A 21,362-nucleotide genomic window follows, 5' to 3' on the forward strand; every position below is an offset into this window, starting at 1 on the left:
ATGCATTGGCATACACTGGAGAAATTGTCCGGGTGTGAATGCCCATGTATGTATGCCTATGAAAGGACCCTGTTTCATGGGACCAGAATTAGTCCTATGTTCATTGACATCACTAAGAAACATACATCGACTTCATTTCACACGTTCTTTGTTCAAGTATATAGACTGTGGTGGTTCCTGCAGTTGTGAAACTATTTTTCAACTAAGAATTCTGAAAACTAAATTTGTCTTTCTTTGTTCTTTTTATTTCATTTTCGTATGCAGATTTTTCCTCAAGTTCTTCCTCAAGTGCAACCAGAACTGCTTGAAAAATGCAGGGAATCCACGAGATATGCGCCGATTTCAGGTAAGAAAAAACGGTGTAGTTCTTGAGTATTTTCAAGCGCAATGCATAACATGAAGACAAAAAATCTGTTTTACTGATGTTTGCCTAGCAATTTTAGAGACTGAGAAGTTAAAATAAGAAACATAGAATAAGAAAACAAAAAAACATTTATCTTTGAAGCAAGGTCAGGTACAATGTAGTATTTCAGTTCAGTGAGATATAAAAAAGTGGTCATATTAAACAGATCCCTTTGGAGGGGACCTTAAGCCGTCGGTCCTCTGGTTGCTTGCTTACAAGCATTCATGCTTTCTTAGCAATCAGGTAAAAAAATCACCACCAATCAATCAATCAATCAAACCCCTTCTACAAAGAAAGAGTAGGTATTTACGTTTAAAAAAAAAAAGATTTTTATCTCCATTTTTGTGATCACTTTTTTGTTCTCTTCTACTCTCTTTATATCCGTCTATTGTCTACTCATGCCCTTATTCTCTTACTCCTCTTTCACATTTACTTCCCTTTCTTGTTCCTCCTTCATTCATCCGTATTCATGGGTATTCAAATTCTTCCCAATACCCGTCTTTATTTCTTTTACTGTATCTTGCCTGGCGTTACGTACATACTTTTTAAAATAATGTTTGTCAATGTGTTTTATTTGAATTTTAATAATGTGAAATTTTATATATTGAATGAGCAATATTCTCTCAACGGTTTTTCCATGAGGGCTCTCATGCCTCTGGGCAATAGTACTGAATTTTACTTTTGCGAGCCCTGGCCCATGGAAAACCGTTTTCTTACTCTTCTTCTTCTCTTTCATTCTACCTTATCTATATTTAATTATTAAATTTCAAATTGTATTTATGTAATTACATTGTACAATTTTTGTATGTTTTTTATGGCCAAATGAATAATAATAATAATAAAATGATAATGATATTTGTTTCTCGTGAATGATTCTACATATCCAGGTGGTTATATCTACAACTCCAAACGTTGACGGCCATGTTCTGGCCATGTCCGACAACATGTTTGTACACAACAACTCAAAACACGGCCGGAGAGCGAGAAGACTTGATCCGTCTGAAGGAGGTATGTATTGGATTATCGATGTCGAGAAGAAACATCCTTCCCAAACGCAGAAACTTTTACAAACTGCGGATTTTTATTGATGCGATTCAGAGACTTTGCGGCATGAAGTCGTATTGTAAATCAAGGCCATAGCCAAAGGAATTCAATATTAAAGTAGCTTCTATGAAAGATATTGTACTTCTTCTTGATAATTTGATAAAATTGCCACCTCGGCAGTCATATTTAAAATTTAAAAAAATGGGAAAGATGTGTTTGGGTGTTTTTATATCATGGACATCTCTTTTTGTTTACAAAAGTTAAAAAGAAAAATTTAGGTTTTTCATTTAATGATCTTATTTTTCAAGAATTTTTTTGTGGAAAATAACGGGAGGAACGAAAATGGGACATTATAAAGGAAAGTCTATTGAGTCTCGGAGAATAAAAATGAGGAGTAACGAAAAACAAACTATTACATTTTAAGGAAATGCTATTGTCTATCAAAGTTGAGAATCACCGATAACTTGTTTTTAATCATTTCGTAACTTTGATTTAAAAAATACATTGTGTACATTCAACCTGATGAAAATTTGATAGATATCTACATTTCTATTAGCTTTGTCTTACTTTATTACACCTATGGTGAGCTCATTTTCTTGTCTCTTTAAAAACTGTAAATTTATTCTTAGATTTGTTTACCATCTTTTCTCTTCTGCTACCATAACAAATTATTCTTGTAGGCCGCTACTCTTTCTTTAAGCCCAGTATGAATAGTGAATTTGTGATCATTATGGAAACAATAACAAACCCTAATGGCACTTTGTGTCATATAAAAATTATAAAATTGTTAGGGACAAGAAATATGATCATCTAAATTTTTGTTATCAATTTCAAAATCCATTATCTTTATATCTGAAAAAGATATTGATTGTAAATTAGAAAAAGCTAATGGCATAAAATTCCTTTTTTAATGATTCAATTATCAGTAATTTGTTCTTAAAGAAATCAAATTGCATTATTTCATTTTAATTTAGGCATCCTAGTGTACAATCGATTGAGTGCACATCAATGTAAATAAAAAAAGAAACAAACAAATACTCATATCATGGAATATGTAGCTCTAAGGTGGTCTCGATTAGAATACAATGTCTTACGAGTTGAATATCAGTAACCATGCTTATTGTATTTGGCATAAATATATATATGTTTTCAGTAACATAATTTTATGTGTCGGTGATAATGTCCTATGCATGTTGTCAAAGTGCTTGTATCCCTTCCTATTTTTTGCATGCTTGATTTACTTATAATACCATCATCCCATTACGCTAGAAAACTAAAAAAATATATATATATATTCTCAATAATATTCTTGAATACAGGTTCATGAACTTTCATCCAAGCTTTTCATACTACTAAATGAATCACTAAAAGCATAACATGCTATATACATATTAATAATTTCATTTGATGTATTGAAGATATATCTTTTTCAGTACTAACATAACAAGATATCCGTGAGTTTATATTTCATTTCCCTTTTGCGTTCTTGGGGTAAAAATTTAGTGATTGTTTGGTTCTTTATAGCTACCCTTGACCTGACAAATCATATTTTTTTACTAATTTTTAATGTTTTGAAGAGGCTATAATAATTCTGTCATTGAACTGTTGACTGTTTTCTTCTGCCATAATTGAATACACACTTTCAGTAATGTATGAGTTAAGGCAGAGATAACTCCACGTTTAATGTCATCAAATGGTTTCGAACTCCATTAATTTGATTAACCCCTTCACTGCTAACAAGTAATTTCGGCAACCAGAGCCTTCGGACTAACACTAACACCCCCCTCCCCCCCATCGAACACGTAAACCAGACCATTGTTATGATTTTTGCATGAAAAGACTTTTTAGAGCATGGCGTACGTTGTGTAAACACATATAACAGGTACCTCCCATTACCCTCTCTGGAACTGTGCGTACCCCACAGCTACGCCGTGCATCAAGGCCATCAGCCCGAGCGAAGGATGGACAACAGGGGGCGCCACTGTTATCATCGTCGGCGACAACTTCTTTGACGGGCTCCAGGTCGTCTTCGGTAGCATGATCGTCTGGAGTGAGGTGAGGAGGATTGTGGGATGGATTCGATGAATTTGGGCTCCCTTCTTTTGCTAGAATTCCAATAATTTGATGACTTTTTTTCCTAATTCTCAATTATTGCACTTTCAATCTCGCTTTCTCTCAGTATTCAAAGAACATTGAGTATATTTTGTTCAAATTTTAGGAATGGAAATAAACGGAATATAATGAAGGTTCAGATACCTTTTTTTTATTTTTATTATTACTCTGAAGCATTCCTCCTACTACCTGTTTGGGTAAAAAACAATAATAATGCCAAATTTTGAGAATGTTTTAATGTAAAAGAAATTCAAACACAAAATTTTTTAACTTTTTATCTGTTCATCAGAAAGTTATACTTTTGTTTTCTTTTCTCAACATAGATATTGATATGCATAGGGACTCTAGACTAATTAGTGGTGTTCTTGTGATTGAAAAAAAGTTTGAGAAGAATCACTCACTTATTATCTGATTGTATGAACTTGTCTTTGATGATCCACAAAATTTCAACTTTTTCTTTTCATCAGAAAGTTATAATTTTGTTTTCTTTTCTCAACATACATGTAGATATTGATATGCATAGGGACTGTAGACAAATTAACACAAAATTTCAATTTTTTTCTGTTCATCAGAATGTTATACTTTTGTTTTCTCTTCTCAACATACATGTAGATATTAATATGCATAGGGACTGTAGACTAATTAGTGGTGTTCTCGGTGATTGAAAGAAGTTTGAGAAGAAATCACGCACTTATTATCTGATTGTATGAACACGACTTTGATGATCCACAAAATTTCAACTTTTTCTGTTCATCAGAAAGTTATACTTTTGTTTTCTTTTCTCAACATACATGTAGATATTGATATGCATAGGGACTGTAGAATAATTAACACAAAATTTCAACTTTTTTCTGTTCATCAGAATATTATACTTTTGTTTTCTCTTCTCAACATACTATTAATATGCATAGGGACTCTAGACTAATTAGTGGTGTTCTCGTGATTGAAAAGAAGTTTGAGAAGAATCACTCACTTATTATCTGATTGTATGAACACGACTTTGATGATCCACAAAATTTCAACTTTTTTCTGTTCATCAGAAAGTTATACTTTTGTTTTCTTTTCTCAACATACATGTAGATATTGATATGCATAGGGACTGTAGAATAATTAACACAAAATTTCAACTTTTTTCTGTTCATCAGAATATTATACTTTTGTTTTCTCTTCTCAACATACTATTAATATGCATAGGGACTCTAGACTAATTAGTGGTGTTCTCGTGATTGAAAAGAAGTTTGAGAAGAATCACTCACTTATTATCTGATTGTATGAACGCGACTTTGATTATCCATCAATGATCGGACTTCAAAGTGTACATAAAGTGATGTGTGAAAAGAAAACCCCAGTGCCATTGGACCAGTACATTGCCCCCAGTGACTCGGCTCTTTAATACAATCATAGCCGTTCACATTGTAGTAATTGTTCCTGACAGTTAGTATGTCTGGCAAGGTCAGAAATGCCACTCATAAAAAATGAAATTAGACTGAAGAAAATGGGGAGAGAGAAGGGGAGGGGGAAAATGAGGACCAGAAGACAGGTTGCTTGCAAGAGGGGTGAGATAAGTGATTAACGAGATCAAGACCAAGTCTGAGGATGACAGAGAGATGGAGACAGACAGGAGACAGAAAGAGAGAGAGAGAGGGGGAGAGAAGGAAAGAGACAGAGAGTGAGGGAGAGAGATAGATAACTACTGGGCGGAGATTTGTCTCTGGGCGTCTGATAGTTTAGGAAATGGAGAGTTTATTAGTCAGAAGGGAGAGGGAAAATTTGATAATGAAAGAGAAGAAAAGTTTTTTTTTCAGAGCAGTCTTTATGTGAAAGGACAGAATTTTAAAGAGACTTAAAATATAATATATATCTCCGGGTGTCTAAGTTTTATCTTCACCTATGTAAATGTTTGTCTGTCTGTATATATGTACATATACATCATTCATCCAGTTGCTTGTTACTCAAGTGTGTTTCTTTTGTAGGTTCATCGTATAGGATTTATTATTTTTAATTTCCTCTTTTATAATTGTCAGATTTTTTAATCTGTAGACCCATATCTATCTTTCTATCAATATGTTTTTTTAATTGCATCCATCTGTCCATCCATCTATCCATCCATCTCTCTATCTATCTATCCATCCATCGATCTTTCTGTCTAATTATCTTTTTATTTTTTTTTCCTTATATCTTTCTCCTTATCTTTCCTCCTATATATATATCCTTTTATCTTCCAACCATCTATTTTACCTACCTATTTATATTTATCTATATATACCTACCTCTGTAAGTTTCATTTTAATTGAGCTAAAAAATGAGATCAGGGTTATAAAAAGAGTAAAACAAAGAGAGAGAGAGAGAGTGAGAGAATAAAGCAATTGAAACGACTTTGTGTCTTTTGGAACTTATCCCTCACCAAAGTTTTACTGTGAAAAACAAACACAAACAAATCCCAGTTTACCGAAATGATTGTTATCTCTTTCAACATTTCTTTTGATCCTAATACCTCTTTAATATATGTGTATATATAAATTTTATATTTCTTTACCATTGAATAAATAATTCCTAATCCTATCAAGCATTTAGTGTTCAGTTGTTTTCGCAATCATCTGAAGTAGGGATTGAAAGTTTTAAGGGGATGGACCCTCATTGAAGTGTCTTTGGAGGACTTTGGATATCCTCAGGAAGGGGGAGACCCCGCAATCTTACCCAAACAATACAATTCTTAGAACAACAGTACAGACAAAGCTATATTGCAGAAGATGGCTAGCAATTGTGAAAAAAACAGAAACTACCCCAATTTTATGTCATTAAGAGCTTGTTTACCGATAATGGCTCCCAAGATGAACTCTGTCAGGACGTTCTCAGTAACGATGTTGTGGTTTTGTGGAAGAGAGGGTGACCTCGTTGAGTCTTGTACCTTTTTCCTCCCTTGTTAATCACCCTCACCAACCATAGGATACAGCCGACCCCTAGCCACCCGGCTCGGGTATCGAGGATAGGTGATATGCCATTTATCCTGTTAAAAATATCTTGTTTAGGAGATGGGTTCCACCTCATAATTATCCAGCTAATTTGTGAAATTTCCTTAACCCTTGAAGGAGGTGATACCCCAGAAGGCATTTGAGAATTGCATGACCTCATTGTATGGGGATGTCTTTATTGTGTGCCAATATGAGCACAATATTGATACTTCAAATAGCTGATTATACAAACAAAAATCAGTGCTATGTTTAGGCAGTGTCATTAATCAGAGGCTATTTAACTGATAGTTTGTCTGTTTTAATTTGCTTTTGAAATTTGATTCAAACTTCATTTGGGTTTGTTGATGAATACGATTCACTATTTAAAGAATTTTTTGTTGTTGTTTCTTATTCCGAAGTAGAAAAGACACATCGTGTACTAGGACTGATCCTGTATTTCATCTCTAGAATTCAATAAATTGTTAGATATTTCATAAACTTCATCTGTGTTTTCCTTCAATTTTTTCTCTCTTAGCTCATCACACCGCATGCAATCAGGGTCCAAACCCCGCCCCGACACATCCCCGGGGTGGTAGAGGTCACGTTGTCATATAAGTCCAAGCAGTTCTGCAAGGGAGCTCCGGGCAGGTTCGTCTACGTCTCGTTGACAGAACCAACGATAGACTACGGGTTCCAAAGGCTAAGCAAACTTGTTCCGAGGCATCCCGGCGACCCAGACAGATTACCAAAGGTAGGACAATGATTAAATTTTCATTAAATGAAATAAATGCAGGTTTTCTTGGGCAATTCCATAAGATTTGTATGTCCAATCACCATTTATCTCAATTTTTTACTTTCCCTTCATGAACTACACCTATTCATACTAAGCACAAAGAAGAGAGGAATCATTTCAGAAAGTCACCCATGTGGGCAATTGTCCTACTTTATGAAAACATATATTTTTCAAAAGTATAAAGTTACTATCATTTATAATTAGATTTTTTTTTTGAAAAGTCCTTTTATGCAGGTAGGAAAAAAAGTGGGGGAAAATTTCATAAATTTTTTGGAAAAAAATGAAAATGAATGAATCAGAAGAGCATCCTCAATATAAATATCAAACGGTATTATCAATTTTTTTTTTTTTTTTTTTGTTCTAACGGGAATAGCATGAATTCTCAAAAGGAAAATCATTCAGTATCTGTAAAACTGTTTGAATTTGACTTTGAATCAAGAGGATGAAAGCGTTTGAACTTTCTTTCTAAGAAGAAAAACCCCGGATTTCCAGTTCATCCGGAAATTATTGTTGAATGCCAAATCCGAAATCTGTGGTTCAGATCTCGGACTGAGTGGAATCGCTTCTGACTCGAATAGGCCTCTAGGATTTATCCAAAGTGACTACCAAATTAGTGTTAGGGACCCGTTTGAATGAGAACCAGATAGTGGATTGTTTCTGGGTTTCCTCCCGCCTGCAGGAAATCATACTGAAACGAGCCGCAGACCTGGCTGAGGCCCTCTACAGCATGCCAAGGAATCAACTCCCCATTGGCCCGCCTAGATCACCGGCCCTCAACAACAGCTCCGGTAGTCTAGTACCCATGAACTCTTTCGGTAGCCAGCTAGAACACGACGGCGACCAACATTCAGGTGAGAAATGAAAGCATTGTAGAGAATGTATTGAGTTGATATATCAGGCAAACCCGATGAGAATGACCTGAGAATGGAAGAAGGGATCGTAAAGAGGATAATGAGTTGATATGTCAGGCATACCCCCTCAGAGAATGACCAAAGATTTGGGGGATAAATCAGGTGAGAAATGAAGGGATTTTAAAGAGAATAAAGAATGGATAAGCAGGCAACCTGGTGAGAATGACCACAGAATCATTGCAGAGATAGAGCTACTTTCAAAGATTAATTAATTCTCCTTGTATGCATGCTCGATATGAAGACCTTATTGTGAGATGCAAATATAGCATTGATAATGATATGTTTTTATTAATAAGGTTTAAATTCTTTGGACTCTCTCATCATCTGTTTTGTAACAGGTGTTCTGATATTTCTGGGTCAGGTCATGGCTTTTTTTAAATTGACATGACAGGCAGGGAAAGGACAATAGGTACAGGTAGCAATTGTTGACAAATTAATTGTCACTGTGGAGAGAGAGAGAGAGAATGGGAGAGATTAGAATCTGGAAAGGTTTGATGAACTTTGCTTTCCTGGGAGTTCAGTTGGTACATGAATGAATGATCCAACTTAATTTATGACCCTTGTGGATGGAAGGGAGATCACAGGGTAGTGATTGAGGATTCGGGAGTCAAAATGATAATTGCTAATCCATTATACTTTCGATGACCTCACGCTGATATGATTGAGATGTAGAATATCATATGAAACAGATTGGCCTGGTCTTGAGATGGTTACAGGAATCAATTAAAAGACAGGAACTGATATTACTAAACAGGAGAGTGATGGGTTTCGTGTCTGCAGCCCGGCCTTTGCCAGCGCAACTCACGCCGTCGTTGCTTTGGAAAGAATAACCGATGAAAGGTCTGTTTCCCGCGTGAAGGGCTTAAAGCTGTAAGATTTCCTGGTGGCTCAAGTAAGCTTTAATCTCCCCCTCGCTCCTTTCCAAGAGACTCCTCAAGAAGCCGCCCTTCTCCTCTCGCTTTACGCATCGGTGGGAGAAAAACGTGTTTGTAATTTTCGTCTCGCTCTTGTCGCAACCTCCATCTGGCCAGCCTTGCCAAGTTCCATTACCAGAACTCATGTTTGAACAAATTTGTCATCGCTTTGGCCCGCAAGATGCGAAACCAGTGTTACTAGGAACATAATAGCCCCAGATTTAATTTGAGGGGGAAGTGAGTCAAGATACCTGTATAAAAACCCCAACTCTGGTGCTTGTCACACCGTTCCACTGGGATTTGCCATTGTATTATTCCAGCCATTTTGTTGGGGGCCCCCATTCCTTTCCTTTCTCTCCTCTTTACCCGTAAACTTGATCACCGTCTCCTACCCCCTCCCCCTTTCCCCTTCCCCTCGTCCCTTTTACTTTTCTCTCTGCTTTCAGATTCAGTCACACTTTCAGATCTGTATTGTCATGATTTGTTGATCCGAGGCTCAATAATCATTTTCTTGCAGTCGGGTTTGATTTAGCTGGAGCCCCTCTGTCAACTCTGCAAACAAGTAGAAACATTTATGTCAGTGTTTACCTGGTTTATCTATGTTTCTTCTCATCCACCTTCCTCGTCAGATGACACCCTTCGGGAAATGGAAATGGAATGGATCCAAACCACTTTGCATTGATTGATCAAAACACATTGAATTGTACAATGTTTTTCTTTCAAAGACCTGACAGATCTCATAAAATAAATCCCCAAACCTAGAGTAATTCTAATTTCTGTGTCTCCCATCCTTCTACCAAGTCACAAGCATATAACATTTCAAATTAATATTCTTACTTATAAAGCTCTTGATTAATTGGCGCCAAAGTATTTACAAGAGCTGTTCTTGCCTGTACATCATCTCATAGCCCGAGATCATCACACCAGTATCCTATGGTGAATGGGCTTCCTCTACTGGAACACCATCTGTTTTTTGAAATAATTTGCCATTGAAAATAAGAAATAAACAGCCATTACATAATTTGAAATCTAAACTGAAGTCCTTCCTTTTCTGACATTCTTGGCTCTATAATACTCATAGAAACTCTCCTATTGTTTTGTCTTGTGTGCCTCCAAATTGAACATTTGTAGATAGATGGCACTATATTAATTAATTGGATAATTATAATGTATCATCCCATCTCTTAGGTTTCTCAAGAGTGCAGCCGAGCAGCACGCTTTCACCGAGAGGTTACTCCTCCGGTCTCTCCACGCCACACAGTAGCGGCGGAAGCCCGAGTTCCTACTCCGGATCGTCAGCACTCAACGGGTACCCTGGCACCACCAACATGGGCGTCCCATCCTCCTCGAGTATCTTCAACGGCGCTGCAAGTAAGTCACAGGCCCTAACTGCCCAATCCTCACGAACTAGCGATCACCTTCGCTATGTTAATTCATCTGAAACGTTGGTGACACGACCTTTGCTCCTGCGACATTTGCTCCGGTAGTTGATATCTCAGAGGGCATAGGATTAGAGTTAGGATTGTAATAGAGTTTTTGGTTCATACTCATGTAAAGACAATGATGAGGGTTAGTTTAGTTTTGGAGGTTGGATTTTATGTTTGGCTTAACATGCAGATTTTCCATCGAAGCAATTTTTGCCGGAGCAAATGCCATGGAACCGAAAAATCTAGTGCAAATGGACAAAGTCGGAACAGAAAGCTGAGAGAATCCTCTGTAGGGAGCTGGAATATCATTCTTGTGAAAAATATAGGTGAACACCCTTCTCGCTCTAGACAGTTGATTGTCCCTTCCTCGAACAGTTACCTACTTGAACTGGGTGTTCTCTATACAAAGCCTATGGGAATTACAGAACTGGGTAGTCATCAGGTTCACCCTTTCCCAACTAGAGCCAGGTGGTCCTTGAAGAAAGCCTCTGAGAATTGAAGAATTCAGGTAGTCAACTGGTCAAACCATTGCCTACTGGAATTTGGTGATCCCAATACAAAGCCTATCAGAGTGGCAGAATTCAGTTGTCAACAGGTTAACCCATTGCCTGTTGGAACCAATTGATCCCAGTACAAAGTGTATGGAAATGGGATAATTCAGTAGTCAACAGGTTAACACTTGATTCTCTGATTCCCAAAGGTTTCATAGAGAGATTAACTGTTTCCTGTGGGTAGTATGGTTCAAGTGTGCAAGGAATTACCACCGAGACAAAGTCACAACTTTGTCACTTGTTAGCAGCTACCTGTCAGAAATCGCTATCCCCCACAACCCTTAGTAGCCCTTCTCAAAATTCCCTTTAGATGAATTCAGCAAATTCTTCATAAAACTAAACTTGACTTCCTTTACTTTACTTTGCATCAGGTGAAACTTTAATTTCTCTCACTTTATAGTTGTAAAAGACGGTAACACTTGTTATATCCTTGAACCTCATTACTTCTAGCTAAAATATAAATTATTATGAAATATAAGATTCAGAATTCAGGGATAGGTTAGTCCAATGTAAGTAATCAAGATTTTAGTGAAAGTTGGTGAAAGTTTGAATTATTAGGGATGTTTCACAAAGAGGATTTTGATGAAGCAGTGAGCCGTAATCTTCCTGAGCAGTCTAATAGACACACTCTTCAGAGGTGCCACTCTTTAGAGGTGCCACTTTTCAGACTAGGGTCTCAATTCAGACTTCATCCACCTAACTTCAGGCCATAGAAACACATTTTTGTGTATGGAATAACTCATTCTTGATGATTTTCACATTTATACAAAAAAAGAAAAGCCATTTTTGAGTGGCATTCTTGAATCTTGGACATTTAAGCATCCAATACAATGACAATCCCAATAAGGCTTACTCAGTGTGTGACACACCATTACCAAGCAGGATGCAGAGCTAGATTTGTTTTAATAGTTGGACCATGTCTCCTGGGAGACGGGGAGGAGACGGGTCACAGAATGACTGAGAAATCCAACTAAAAGGGATTGGTGAAAGTTGAACAAGATATACTGGGAGAGGAGGACTGTCAAGTCTTAATGTGATGAGAGTTTGCAATCGATTGCATTACAATAATCAATCATATTTTGCAATTGAAAGATAACTTTTATCAGAAGCAGAACATTACATGCTTTCTGCAGCTAAAAGCAGAGCAGAAATCTATTGCAAAGTTACTATTAATTACAAGACCTATGATTGATTCTTGGGGGCTGGGGATTAACTTCTGATCGATCATGCAATTCTGACAATGTGCTATAAAAATATGATCTATAACTCTTTGAGTGGATAGGCCAAATTTCATATATTGTCCTGGTAGTATAAATTAAATTTAGTGATAACAAGGGGTGATAACACATGAAATAGCTTTCTACAAATGCTGCCATTATATAAGCTCCGGTAATGAGGGATGGGGAAAAGGGAATGAGGGAGAGGATGGGGGTAGGTGACATAGATTATCTCCTGTAATCTGAAAAAATGTGTCTCTACTGGACATACCATACCTGTAATACCGCTGTTCCAATGATAGAATCAACAATTTATGAGTATGGAGTCTACCTACAGTAAAAAAAAAAAATCTACCATATAACTGTAAAAAGAATAACCTCCTGACATTCTAGAGGTAAAAAGTTTTTGGACTGTTTGAACTTTTGTATGGTTCATGGAAAGGATAAATCTGATGGGAGAGAGCTGGTGTTGCCCCCGCCAGACATGTCGTACCTCCTCATGGTCGTGTTTTCCCATCAGTCCTACTTCCTGTTTCTCTCCTTTGGTGTCAAAGGTGAATTTATCTCTCCAATCAATCTAAGATTTTCACACTTCCATATGTACCTCTTAATCTATGATTTTATTCATTCCCCTATGTGCTTGTCCTATCCCTTCTAATTTGGCGTCCGTGATTTCTTTTTAGTTTTCATTTTTTAAAACTTTGTATCAATTACAACCGTGGCGGGCCGAAGGCAATCTTGTTTCCACCTTTCCTGCCGAATCTTAAGTGATCGAAGAATCGTTATAATTCAAACTTCTTATACTGTTTGCCCTTTTGCTAACGTGATACAAATCTTGTGGAATTCCCCTGGTGAGGTTTAATATGAGCTGATTCACATCCCCCGTGTGTCAATGCCAATAGTTGGAACAGCTCCCGCCAAATTAAGAGTCCGTCTCTTTACGCCGTTGAATTAGTGCCAGCTGCAGATGAGAATCAAACGTTCACACTTCTAATCATTCCCCCGGAAACTGATTATCTAGATCGTTTCCTTTAGATAAGATATTAAGACATAGAAACACACTTTTTTCCTCAGGTCGTGTGTTAATGCAATATTAAAAAAAAAAACGTTAAGTAAAATAATGTATCCGTTCTTTTCAATCAAGAATTGTGAAACCCCTTCTTGACAGTGGTACATTTGGTGCTTTAATTCAATCATATTTTCAAACTGTCTTTCACAACTAAATTTTCATAGTAATTATCTGTCACATTCACACTTTTTACCTACCTTCTTATATATGTTGAAAGGTTTTGATTTCAAAGATTAATAACTCATATATTTTATAGTTAAAATACTTGTGCATCTATTACTTGTCTTTGGTGAAAGGGTATGACTTCAAAGATTAACAACTCCTAAATACTTCTTTAAGTTAAAAAAACTTTGCACTTGTTTCAAGCAGCACACTATCTGTGATTGATGTTGAGTTCTTTTGAGGCTTCATTATTTTTTTCTCACCAAAAAGCTTAATGCTCTTTTCTGTTTGTTTTTCTTTGCTTCCCTCTTAAAATATTTATCCTTCTCCCTTTCATTTTGCAATTATATATCAAACTAACAATTGAATCATATTTCCCTTTTCCCTATGATTTTCAATATTAATAATCATTCGTCCATTCATAACTCACATCACTTTCAACGCATCCATTCCTTTTTATTATTATTCTTTCTGATGATATGTATATATTTTTTCTTCATCGCTGCAAACTTCGGCTCTTCTGACACCCTGATTGATCTTATAACATTCATAATCCATGTAACATCTCTTTTCATTATCACTCTTTGTAATTAATCACAACTTCACACTTCTTTTCACCTTTTCACTACACTGATCATTGCTAAAATGAAAAAAAAAAATTAAAAAAAAATGTATCTCTCGATTGTCTCCACCTTCAAATGCTCTATTTTCTTCATCTTTGTGTTTTCACTTCCAATACACCAATGTGCTGCATCACTTTCACCATGTCTCTTTGCCTGTTCATGTACATTCCACACCCTTTAGCTCCAGTGTCCATTATCAATGCCTCCCCGCCCCTCCCGACCCCCCACCACCCCACCAGTACCGCGGCAGGGGGCAACCAGGGCTCGGCCTCTGGCCCCCTCTCCTTCTCTCCCGCCAACATGATCACTGCCGTTAAGCAGAGGAGTGCCTTTGCCCCCGTAGTCCGTTCCCCCTCAAGCCCCTCCGCCAGTGGCGTGGTAGGGGGTGGGGGCAGTGGAGGAGGGGCAGGGCCTGCTATCAACCAAGGTATGTGTACTGCTGATGGTAGCTATGTGATGACACCCCCCCCCCCCCAAAAAAAAAAAAAAAAAACACCCTTATTTGTAACCCACTATTCCTTTGAAATCTAGAATTCAATACTCTTCCATATATTTAAGATTACTTCTTTATGAATTTTTTTACTCTTTTTAAAAAACACTTGGCTTGTAACTGAACTTGAGTAAAGAAAAGATATATGTATATTTTCACTCATCAGACATTTACACCTTCAAGTTGGAATGCTCTTATTTCTTTATTACTCTGTAGCAATGCCATACTTTGCATGCCTGCTTTTAACTCTGCCATAGTGCCATCAGTTAAAGCTATCCAAGAGGGATATATTATAATCACACTCAACGTAGAAAAAAAGAGAAGTTCTCGTCCTATTTTCAATTGTTCTCTCTTCTTTTTCCCAGAACACTACTGTGCTTGGTTTTATCACGATGAAGATGTCAAAGAAAAAAGTAATCTTTTTCCCAACCTCTCATTAAATCAAATCCAATAATTAAGGTCACATTGGTATATTCATGGAGTATTTTTTAGCTTAAGTCACCTAGGTTGGCCCCCCATCATTTGGTGAACTATGGTAGTTTTATTTTTACACCCATCATGAGGGGCTCTTTTCACCTAGACACATATGAGGTATTGCAAGAAACCTAATTGCAATTGATCACAAAATTCTATTGTAGACTTGTGATTGATAGGTCATACAAACAGTTGTGATTGATCCGATCTATCCAACTATCCGATCCGATCCAACTATGGAAAGCCAGCAAAGTCAACATATAAAATGCATGTTTTCTCAAAAAATTGCTCTATATATGAATGTATATCCATAAATTCATTGATTTCTTGACAATTTGGTGTGTTCTCCTTTGTTTACTAAGGACTTTTCGCAAATTTCCTGTCGAAAACATTATGACACTGATGGATTTCCATAGAGTTACAATTGATTTGATCCATCGGGGCCCAGTTTTATCTCTTGCAAAAATCAATCAATTCACATTCACTGCTGTATTGAAAGTTTGCAATTAATTGGAATATTTTTATTTGATTTGGGGAATTACAAGTGATTTGAGACTGATTGCAAGGTTCGTGCAATGCCACCCTTATCATTTAGCTGTGGTAACATAGATCATTACTAACCTAAATGTGTATTTAGATATTAACACTTACCATACCAGAGTAAATTGAGGTCCATTGGTTTCCCAAGGGAAACTGTATGTGGGTGATTATTTGTTTCATCACATAGCATAAAAAATTATACTGCATTCAAAAATTTTCTGAGATGCGAAATTGTGGAATATTATTATTTTTTGTCTGTAAGTGGAATAATAATTAACAAATTCAGAGACTATCTATATCTAACATTGTTCCTAAAAAAAATCCTGTGTCACAATGTACATTTCAAGAGACTTCTTTGTCTCTGTGGTAAATATGGTGCTACTAACATTTTAATCAGCTAACTAGGAGAATTAATACTTTATATATCATATAGACAGCATTCCTTTTTCTATCTATTTCTGCCTCTTTCTTGGTCTGAGAGTCATTTATTTTCTTCATCATTATCATCATCATTATTATCATCATCATTATCATCATCATCAATCATCACATCATCTTCATCATCGTCATCATCACATCATCTTCATCATCAGCAACATCATCATCATCATCATCATCATCATCACATTATTATCTTCATCATCATCATCATCAACATAATCATCAAATCATTAGCAAGACTTTCTCTCTCTTTGTTTTTGGACACATCGGGCGATTTCAAGTTTGGTGTTTTGCTCAAGCTGAATAAACTAGCACCAATACCTAAATAAAGGATGTAGACGATTGACACCTATCCAACACCAAGTGGTGTCGGTTTTTACGCCAGCTTCATTTCAACATCGTTGTTCATGTTAAATAAACCACTGACCTCCAAAATTGAGTAACGGTTTACTAGATTGACCTATCACGTTATAAGTAGCTCAACACCCAGTGACGCCAGTCCCAGCAACAGCTTGATCTCCAGTTTTGTGTTGTGGCTGATGTTTGGTGTTATAAACACTGACTTGAGATTACTCATTGCATTTTTCCACCTTCCATTCTCTCTTCATATCTATGAAAAAAACTCTCTCTCGTCCTGGAAACACTTTCTTATGCACCTAGGTGTTATCAATGCTTAACTCTCCCACTTCACTTTTTTTAAAGATAAGTTTGTGTTGAAAAGCAAAAAGAAACCATTATGTCATGTCCATTTCATTAAAATATTAGCAAATTTACTCATCAAGCAGTGATTAAAAACATAATTCGCCATCATAGCCTACCTGTGCTGCTTCTCTTTCTCTCTCACTCTCTCTTTTGCTTTTATTTCTATCGTCTAATCCATTCATCACAAGTAGCACTAACATTGATATCCATCGACTCTACCTCTTCCCATTTTCTTGAAGGTCAAGTCCACCCCAGAAAAATGTTGATTTGAATAAATAGAGAAAAGTCAAGCTAGCACAATGCTGAAAATTTCATCAAAATCGGATGTAAAATAAGAAAGTTATGGCATTTTAAAGTTTAGCTTATTTTTTCACAAAACAGTGATATGCACAACTCAGTGACATGCAAATGAGTGAGTCGATGATGTCACTCACTCACTATTTCTTTTGTTTTTTATTGTTTGAATTATAAAATATTTAATTTTTTACAGATTTGACAATAAGGACCAACTTGACTGAACCATATAGTATTAAACAATGCTAATTCCACATGTTCAGGAGGAATTAATTTTTTTTTCACTTGACAATGAGGAGAAAAATAGAATATTCCTTATTTCATATAATAAAATACAAAAGAAATAGTGAGTGGATGAGGTCATCAGTCTCCTCATTTGCATACTGACCAGGATGTGCATATAACTATTATGTGAAATTAAGCGAAATTTCAAAATGTCATAACTTTCTTATTTTCCATCCGATTTTGATGAAATTTTCAGTGTTATGCTCGTTGGATTTTTCTCTTTTTATTCAAATCAACTTTTTGTTTGGGTGGACTTGTCCTTTAATGGGATCACCTCACTTGCATTATTAGTTTAGTATTCCATATGAAATGTCATTTATATATCCATATTCTTTATTCAACTCTTGAAAGTTTAAATTGTCTTGAGGTCATATATAAGCAATGACTACTCTGTATAGTTCATTGGTCATTGACAGTTAGAATCGAATCAGTATTTTTGTGCAAATGCTCTGTCTGAATATGGAATTGGAATGTCGAGCTCTGTGTTCAAATAAAATAATGGTTCAGACTCTCAGTCCTCATGTCCATAAATGAAACTCGGTGGATTGCTGGAATATTATTTGCTAGCCTCTTACATTCTCTAATATATGATAACCTGCATACTAATGTTTCCCTTTTTTTCTTCTTGATTGTGCTTTAGGAAACGCTGCAATGATGTCGCCACCATCCTTCTGCAGTGTAGGAGGACCCTTCGCTCTGCCGACCTGCAGCGCGTCGGCATACAGCAGTCACATCGATAGTCCAGGCAAATGAGAGCCAAATTGGAGACGAACCTAAGCAAGGCTGAATGAATGAAACATTGAAACTTATCAGGGGAGAAAGCGAGGACCTTTGTTTTCATTTTCCGCCATGTTTGCGAACGACAAAGTTGGGACTCTTTCGAGATGGACGAATCATCCAGGACATGATTTTAATAGCTCGGTATGAAGCGGAGAGCATCCTTTCCATACTTAAATGGAAGTGAACGGTATTCTCGCCATAAATACCTATACCTCTTTAAGTGATTTATGATAAAGAAAGGAACATGGCTTTTTTATATTTAAAGCTGTCTTTGTTGGTTCTTTGATAAAAAATGAAAATGGAATCATTACCTAGGAAGATGGTAAGAACACACCCTGGACCTCAAACTCCCTTCCATCCAGCTTCTCCGTCATGAAATATAGTTATGAATGTTCTACTAAATTCTTCATTGTGTAAACAAGTCTGGTGACGGGACACAAGCGTGTGTCCACCGATGTTCTTTGAAGAAATTTGGTCCGAGCCATGAGACTGGAGTTTACTCATTAGGGCAAGGTTTTATGAGCTTAACAAGGGCGATGAAGGGGGGTCCCAAGGGGTAATAGGGGGGTATGACCGCACCCTTCTCCCTCAAACCATGCTGATTACCAGCTTCATGTGATGGCCAGTTTGGAAGTTCCAAATTGACGAGTATTTTCTGAGGCGATGGTAATCATGGCAGGGTTCTGTGGGGTCAGCTTGTGGTCAGAACTCATGGATAAGTCATCCACTGTCTCACCTCTCCCCACCCCCCTCTCTCATTTTGAAGGAGGCGGGGCATCTTGTTTTTCCTACACAGAATAACTATTTTATCTCATCCAAGAATTGTGAAATAGCATATCAAAATATTGACCTTTACAAATTTTGCTTTTCAAATTAAACTTTTGATAATTGTTCAGGTAACAAAGATAAAGGGCCACGAAATGGTGTCATTGTCGAATCATTCTTCACACTGAAATGATACAATTATGATGTTTTTTTTCCAGTTTTAGCTCTCTAATTACCTGATTTTCTCATTTCCATTGGACTATATGTATATTACCTTCATGGGAATGGAATTGAATAGTCATGTGACCAAAGTGTGATAGAGTCAAATGCAGCAAGATGGTTAGATGATGACGAGAGGCAACTCAAGAAAAGACCAAAATAGTTCTACCTTCAAATAAGCATGTGTATTATTTATTATGTTTGTTATTGATCCTTCATTGTTTTGCGCACAAGAAGGGAGAAGACGGACAGATGGAAAAAAAAAACATAAAAACTGGTGCTTGCCAAAATGTACAAAACTGGTATTTATACTCGTAAAGTAACGTTTGTAAATAGGAGACTAAGCGTGATGATGATAAGCAAGAAATGCGAACGAGAGTGCGAGAGAGACCGAGAGGACGAGAGCTTTGTAGCAGATGCATTTGATAAACAATGATTGACGATAGGCTGCATTTCCTGCCAGCCCAATGTTGTCCCTGTATGTACAAAGAAAAGTTTTATCTTGTAGTTATGATGGAAACTAAATAAATTTGTGAATTGTAACGATGATTATATCTGTGTAGTTATATGACCATGTAGATGGGGTTTAGGTGTTGTCCTTGTACACAGTAAGTCGTTTTTTAGAAAGAATATCTGTATTCATAGCACTGTGCAGGAGAAAGACACACCAAAATCACTGTATATATTTATATTTATATATATTCTATATATCGAGTTGGTTTAATCCTGTTATTTTGCTTTCGTAACCTGTCGAGATTTATCAATGTCTACCTGTCCATCGTCAACCTGTAATATCTAAATCTTGTTGTTCAATTTTTTAATGTCTTTTTCTAAACATCAGTTTTCTGTGTTAAAGAGTTAAGTAACAAAAGTCCATTCCGTATTTGTATTATGATTGAACCTCACTAATTGATGCCAAGTGCTGCATTTTATGTGTTTTCATTAAATTTTGTCGCTAGCATGTGTACCTGCCAAATAGACACATGCACCAAAAACGATTTGAATACAGGCCTGAATGACTCCTCACTTGCTTTATTAAAGGACAATTCCACCCCAACAAAAAGTTGATTTGAATAAAAAAAGAAAAATCCACCAAGCATAACACTAAAAATTTCTTCAAAATCGGATGTAAAATAATAAAGTTATGACATTTCAAAGTTTTGCTTAATTTCACAAAACAGTTATATGCACATCCTGATTGGTATGCAAATGAGGAGACTGATGACGTCATCCACTCACTATTTCTTTTGTATTTTATTATATGAAACAGGGAATATTCTATTTTTCTCCTCATTGTCGAGTGAAACAACGATTAATTCCTCTCAGAACATGTGGAATGAGCATTGATTAACACTATATGATTCAGTCAAGTTGGTCCTTATTGTCAAATCTATAAAAAATGAAATATTGTATAATTCAAACAATAAAAAAACAAAAGAAATAGTGAGTGAGGGACATCATCGACTGTGTCATTTGAGTTGTACATATCACTGTTTTGTGAAAAATAAGCAAAACTTTAAAATGTCATAACTTTCTTATTTTACATCCGATTTTGATGAAATTTTCAGCGTTTTGCTACTTTCATTTTTCTCTATTTATTCAAATCAACATTTTTCTGGGGTGGACTTGACCTTTAATTATACAATGCTGATTGATATGAGGTAAACCAACTCAAAGTATTGTTTGAAAAAAAAAACCACAGATATTTTTCTTTGTGGTTTTTTTTTTCAGCAAGTCTGGTATTTCATTTTCCAAATGGCATTCTATTATCATACTTCTCTCTTGCAATTTCTTGACCCAGATAACATTATGTACATATAGGCTATTATAATTGGGTAAGGGACCATTGAATCAACTTTTCTAATACCTTTTTTCTTTTTTGCTCAAATTGGACAATCAGATCGTAGTATTACCATATACACTGCAAAATGATAAGAAACCAACTGGTAAAGAATATAATCCTAGCACTATAAGTATTGAATAATATTCCAAATAATCTGTATTCAACACAAAGTATTCATCTTGATATCCCTTTATTCAAATTGGGAAATATTAAGAAAGAACTAAATGTATTCATACAGACTAGACCATTTCAATGTATGCTATTCAATTGTATTTTACAAAATCTGCATCCGTTAGAGGGGTACTCCAGTTTGAAAGTATTAAATATGATTTGAACACATAAAGAAAAACTC

General features: G+C 36.1%; 1 protein-coding gene across 3 annotated transcripts; it reads left to right on the forward strand.

Moving 5' to 3' along the window:
* The first annotated feature begins 267 nt into the window (after positions 1-267).
* LOC129273692 (transcription factor COE1-like) lies at positions 268-20,586 on the forward strand. 3 transcript variants are annotated; one of them, XM_064107368.1, is made up of 8 exons: positions 268-346; positions 1,291-1,411; positions 3,372-3,502; positions 7,046-7,261; positions 7,983-8,154; positions 10,317-10,499; positions 15,033-15,080; positions 18,044-20,586. In XM_064107368.1, the coding sequence occupies exons 1-8, from the start codon at positions 332-334 to the stop codon at positions 18,154-18,156; spliced, it is 999 nt and encodes a 332-aa protein (XP_063963438.1). In that variant the 5' UTR covers positions 268-331; the 3' UTR covers positions 18,157-20,586. The 3 variants fall into 3 exon arrangements, with proteins under 3 accessions (XP_063963438.1, XP_063963437.1, XP_063963439.1); XM_064107367.1 differs by lacking the exon at positions 15,033-15,080 and adding an exon at positions 14,359-14,604 and having other exon boundaries at positions 18,044-19,423; XM_064107369.1 differs by lacking the exon at positions 15,033-15,080 and having other exon boundaries at positions 18,044-20,585.
* Positions 20,587-21,362: the final 776 nt, after the last annotated feature.

This window comes from Lytechinus pictus, chromosome 12 (genome assembly GCF_037042905.1).
Source record: "Lytechinus pictus isolate F3 Inbred chromosome 12, Lp3.0, whole genome shotgun sequence".
In the NCBI taxonomy this organism is placed as follows: Eukaryota; Metazoa; Echinodermata; class Echinoidea; order Temnopleuroida; family Toxopneustidae; genus Lytechinus; species Lytechinus pictus.

Bases quoted from the DNA above. Each gene is read 5' to 3' on its own strand.
- LOC129273692 (XM_064107367.1), top strand. The intron at 3,503-7,045 runs GTGAGGAGGATT...TTTCTCTCTTAG, and splicing joins GCATGATCGTCTGGAGTGAG to CTCATCACACCGCATGCAAT. The intron at 7,262-7,982 runs GTAGGACAATGA...TCCCGCCTGCAG, and splicing joins ACCCAGACAGATTACCAAAG to GAAATCATACTGAAACGAGC.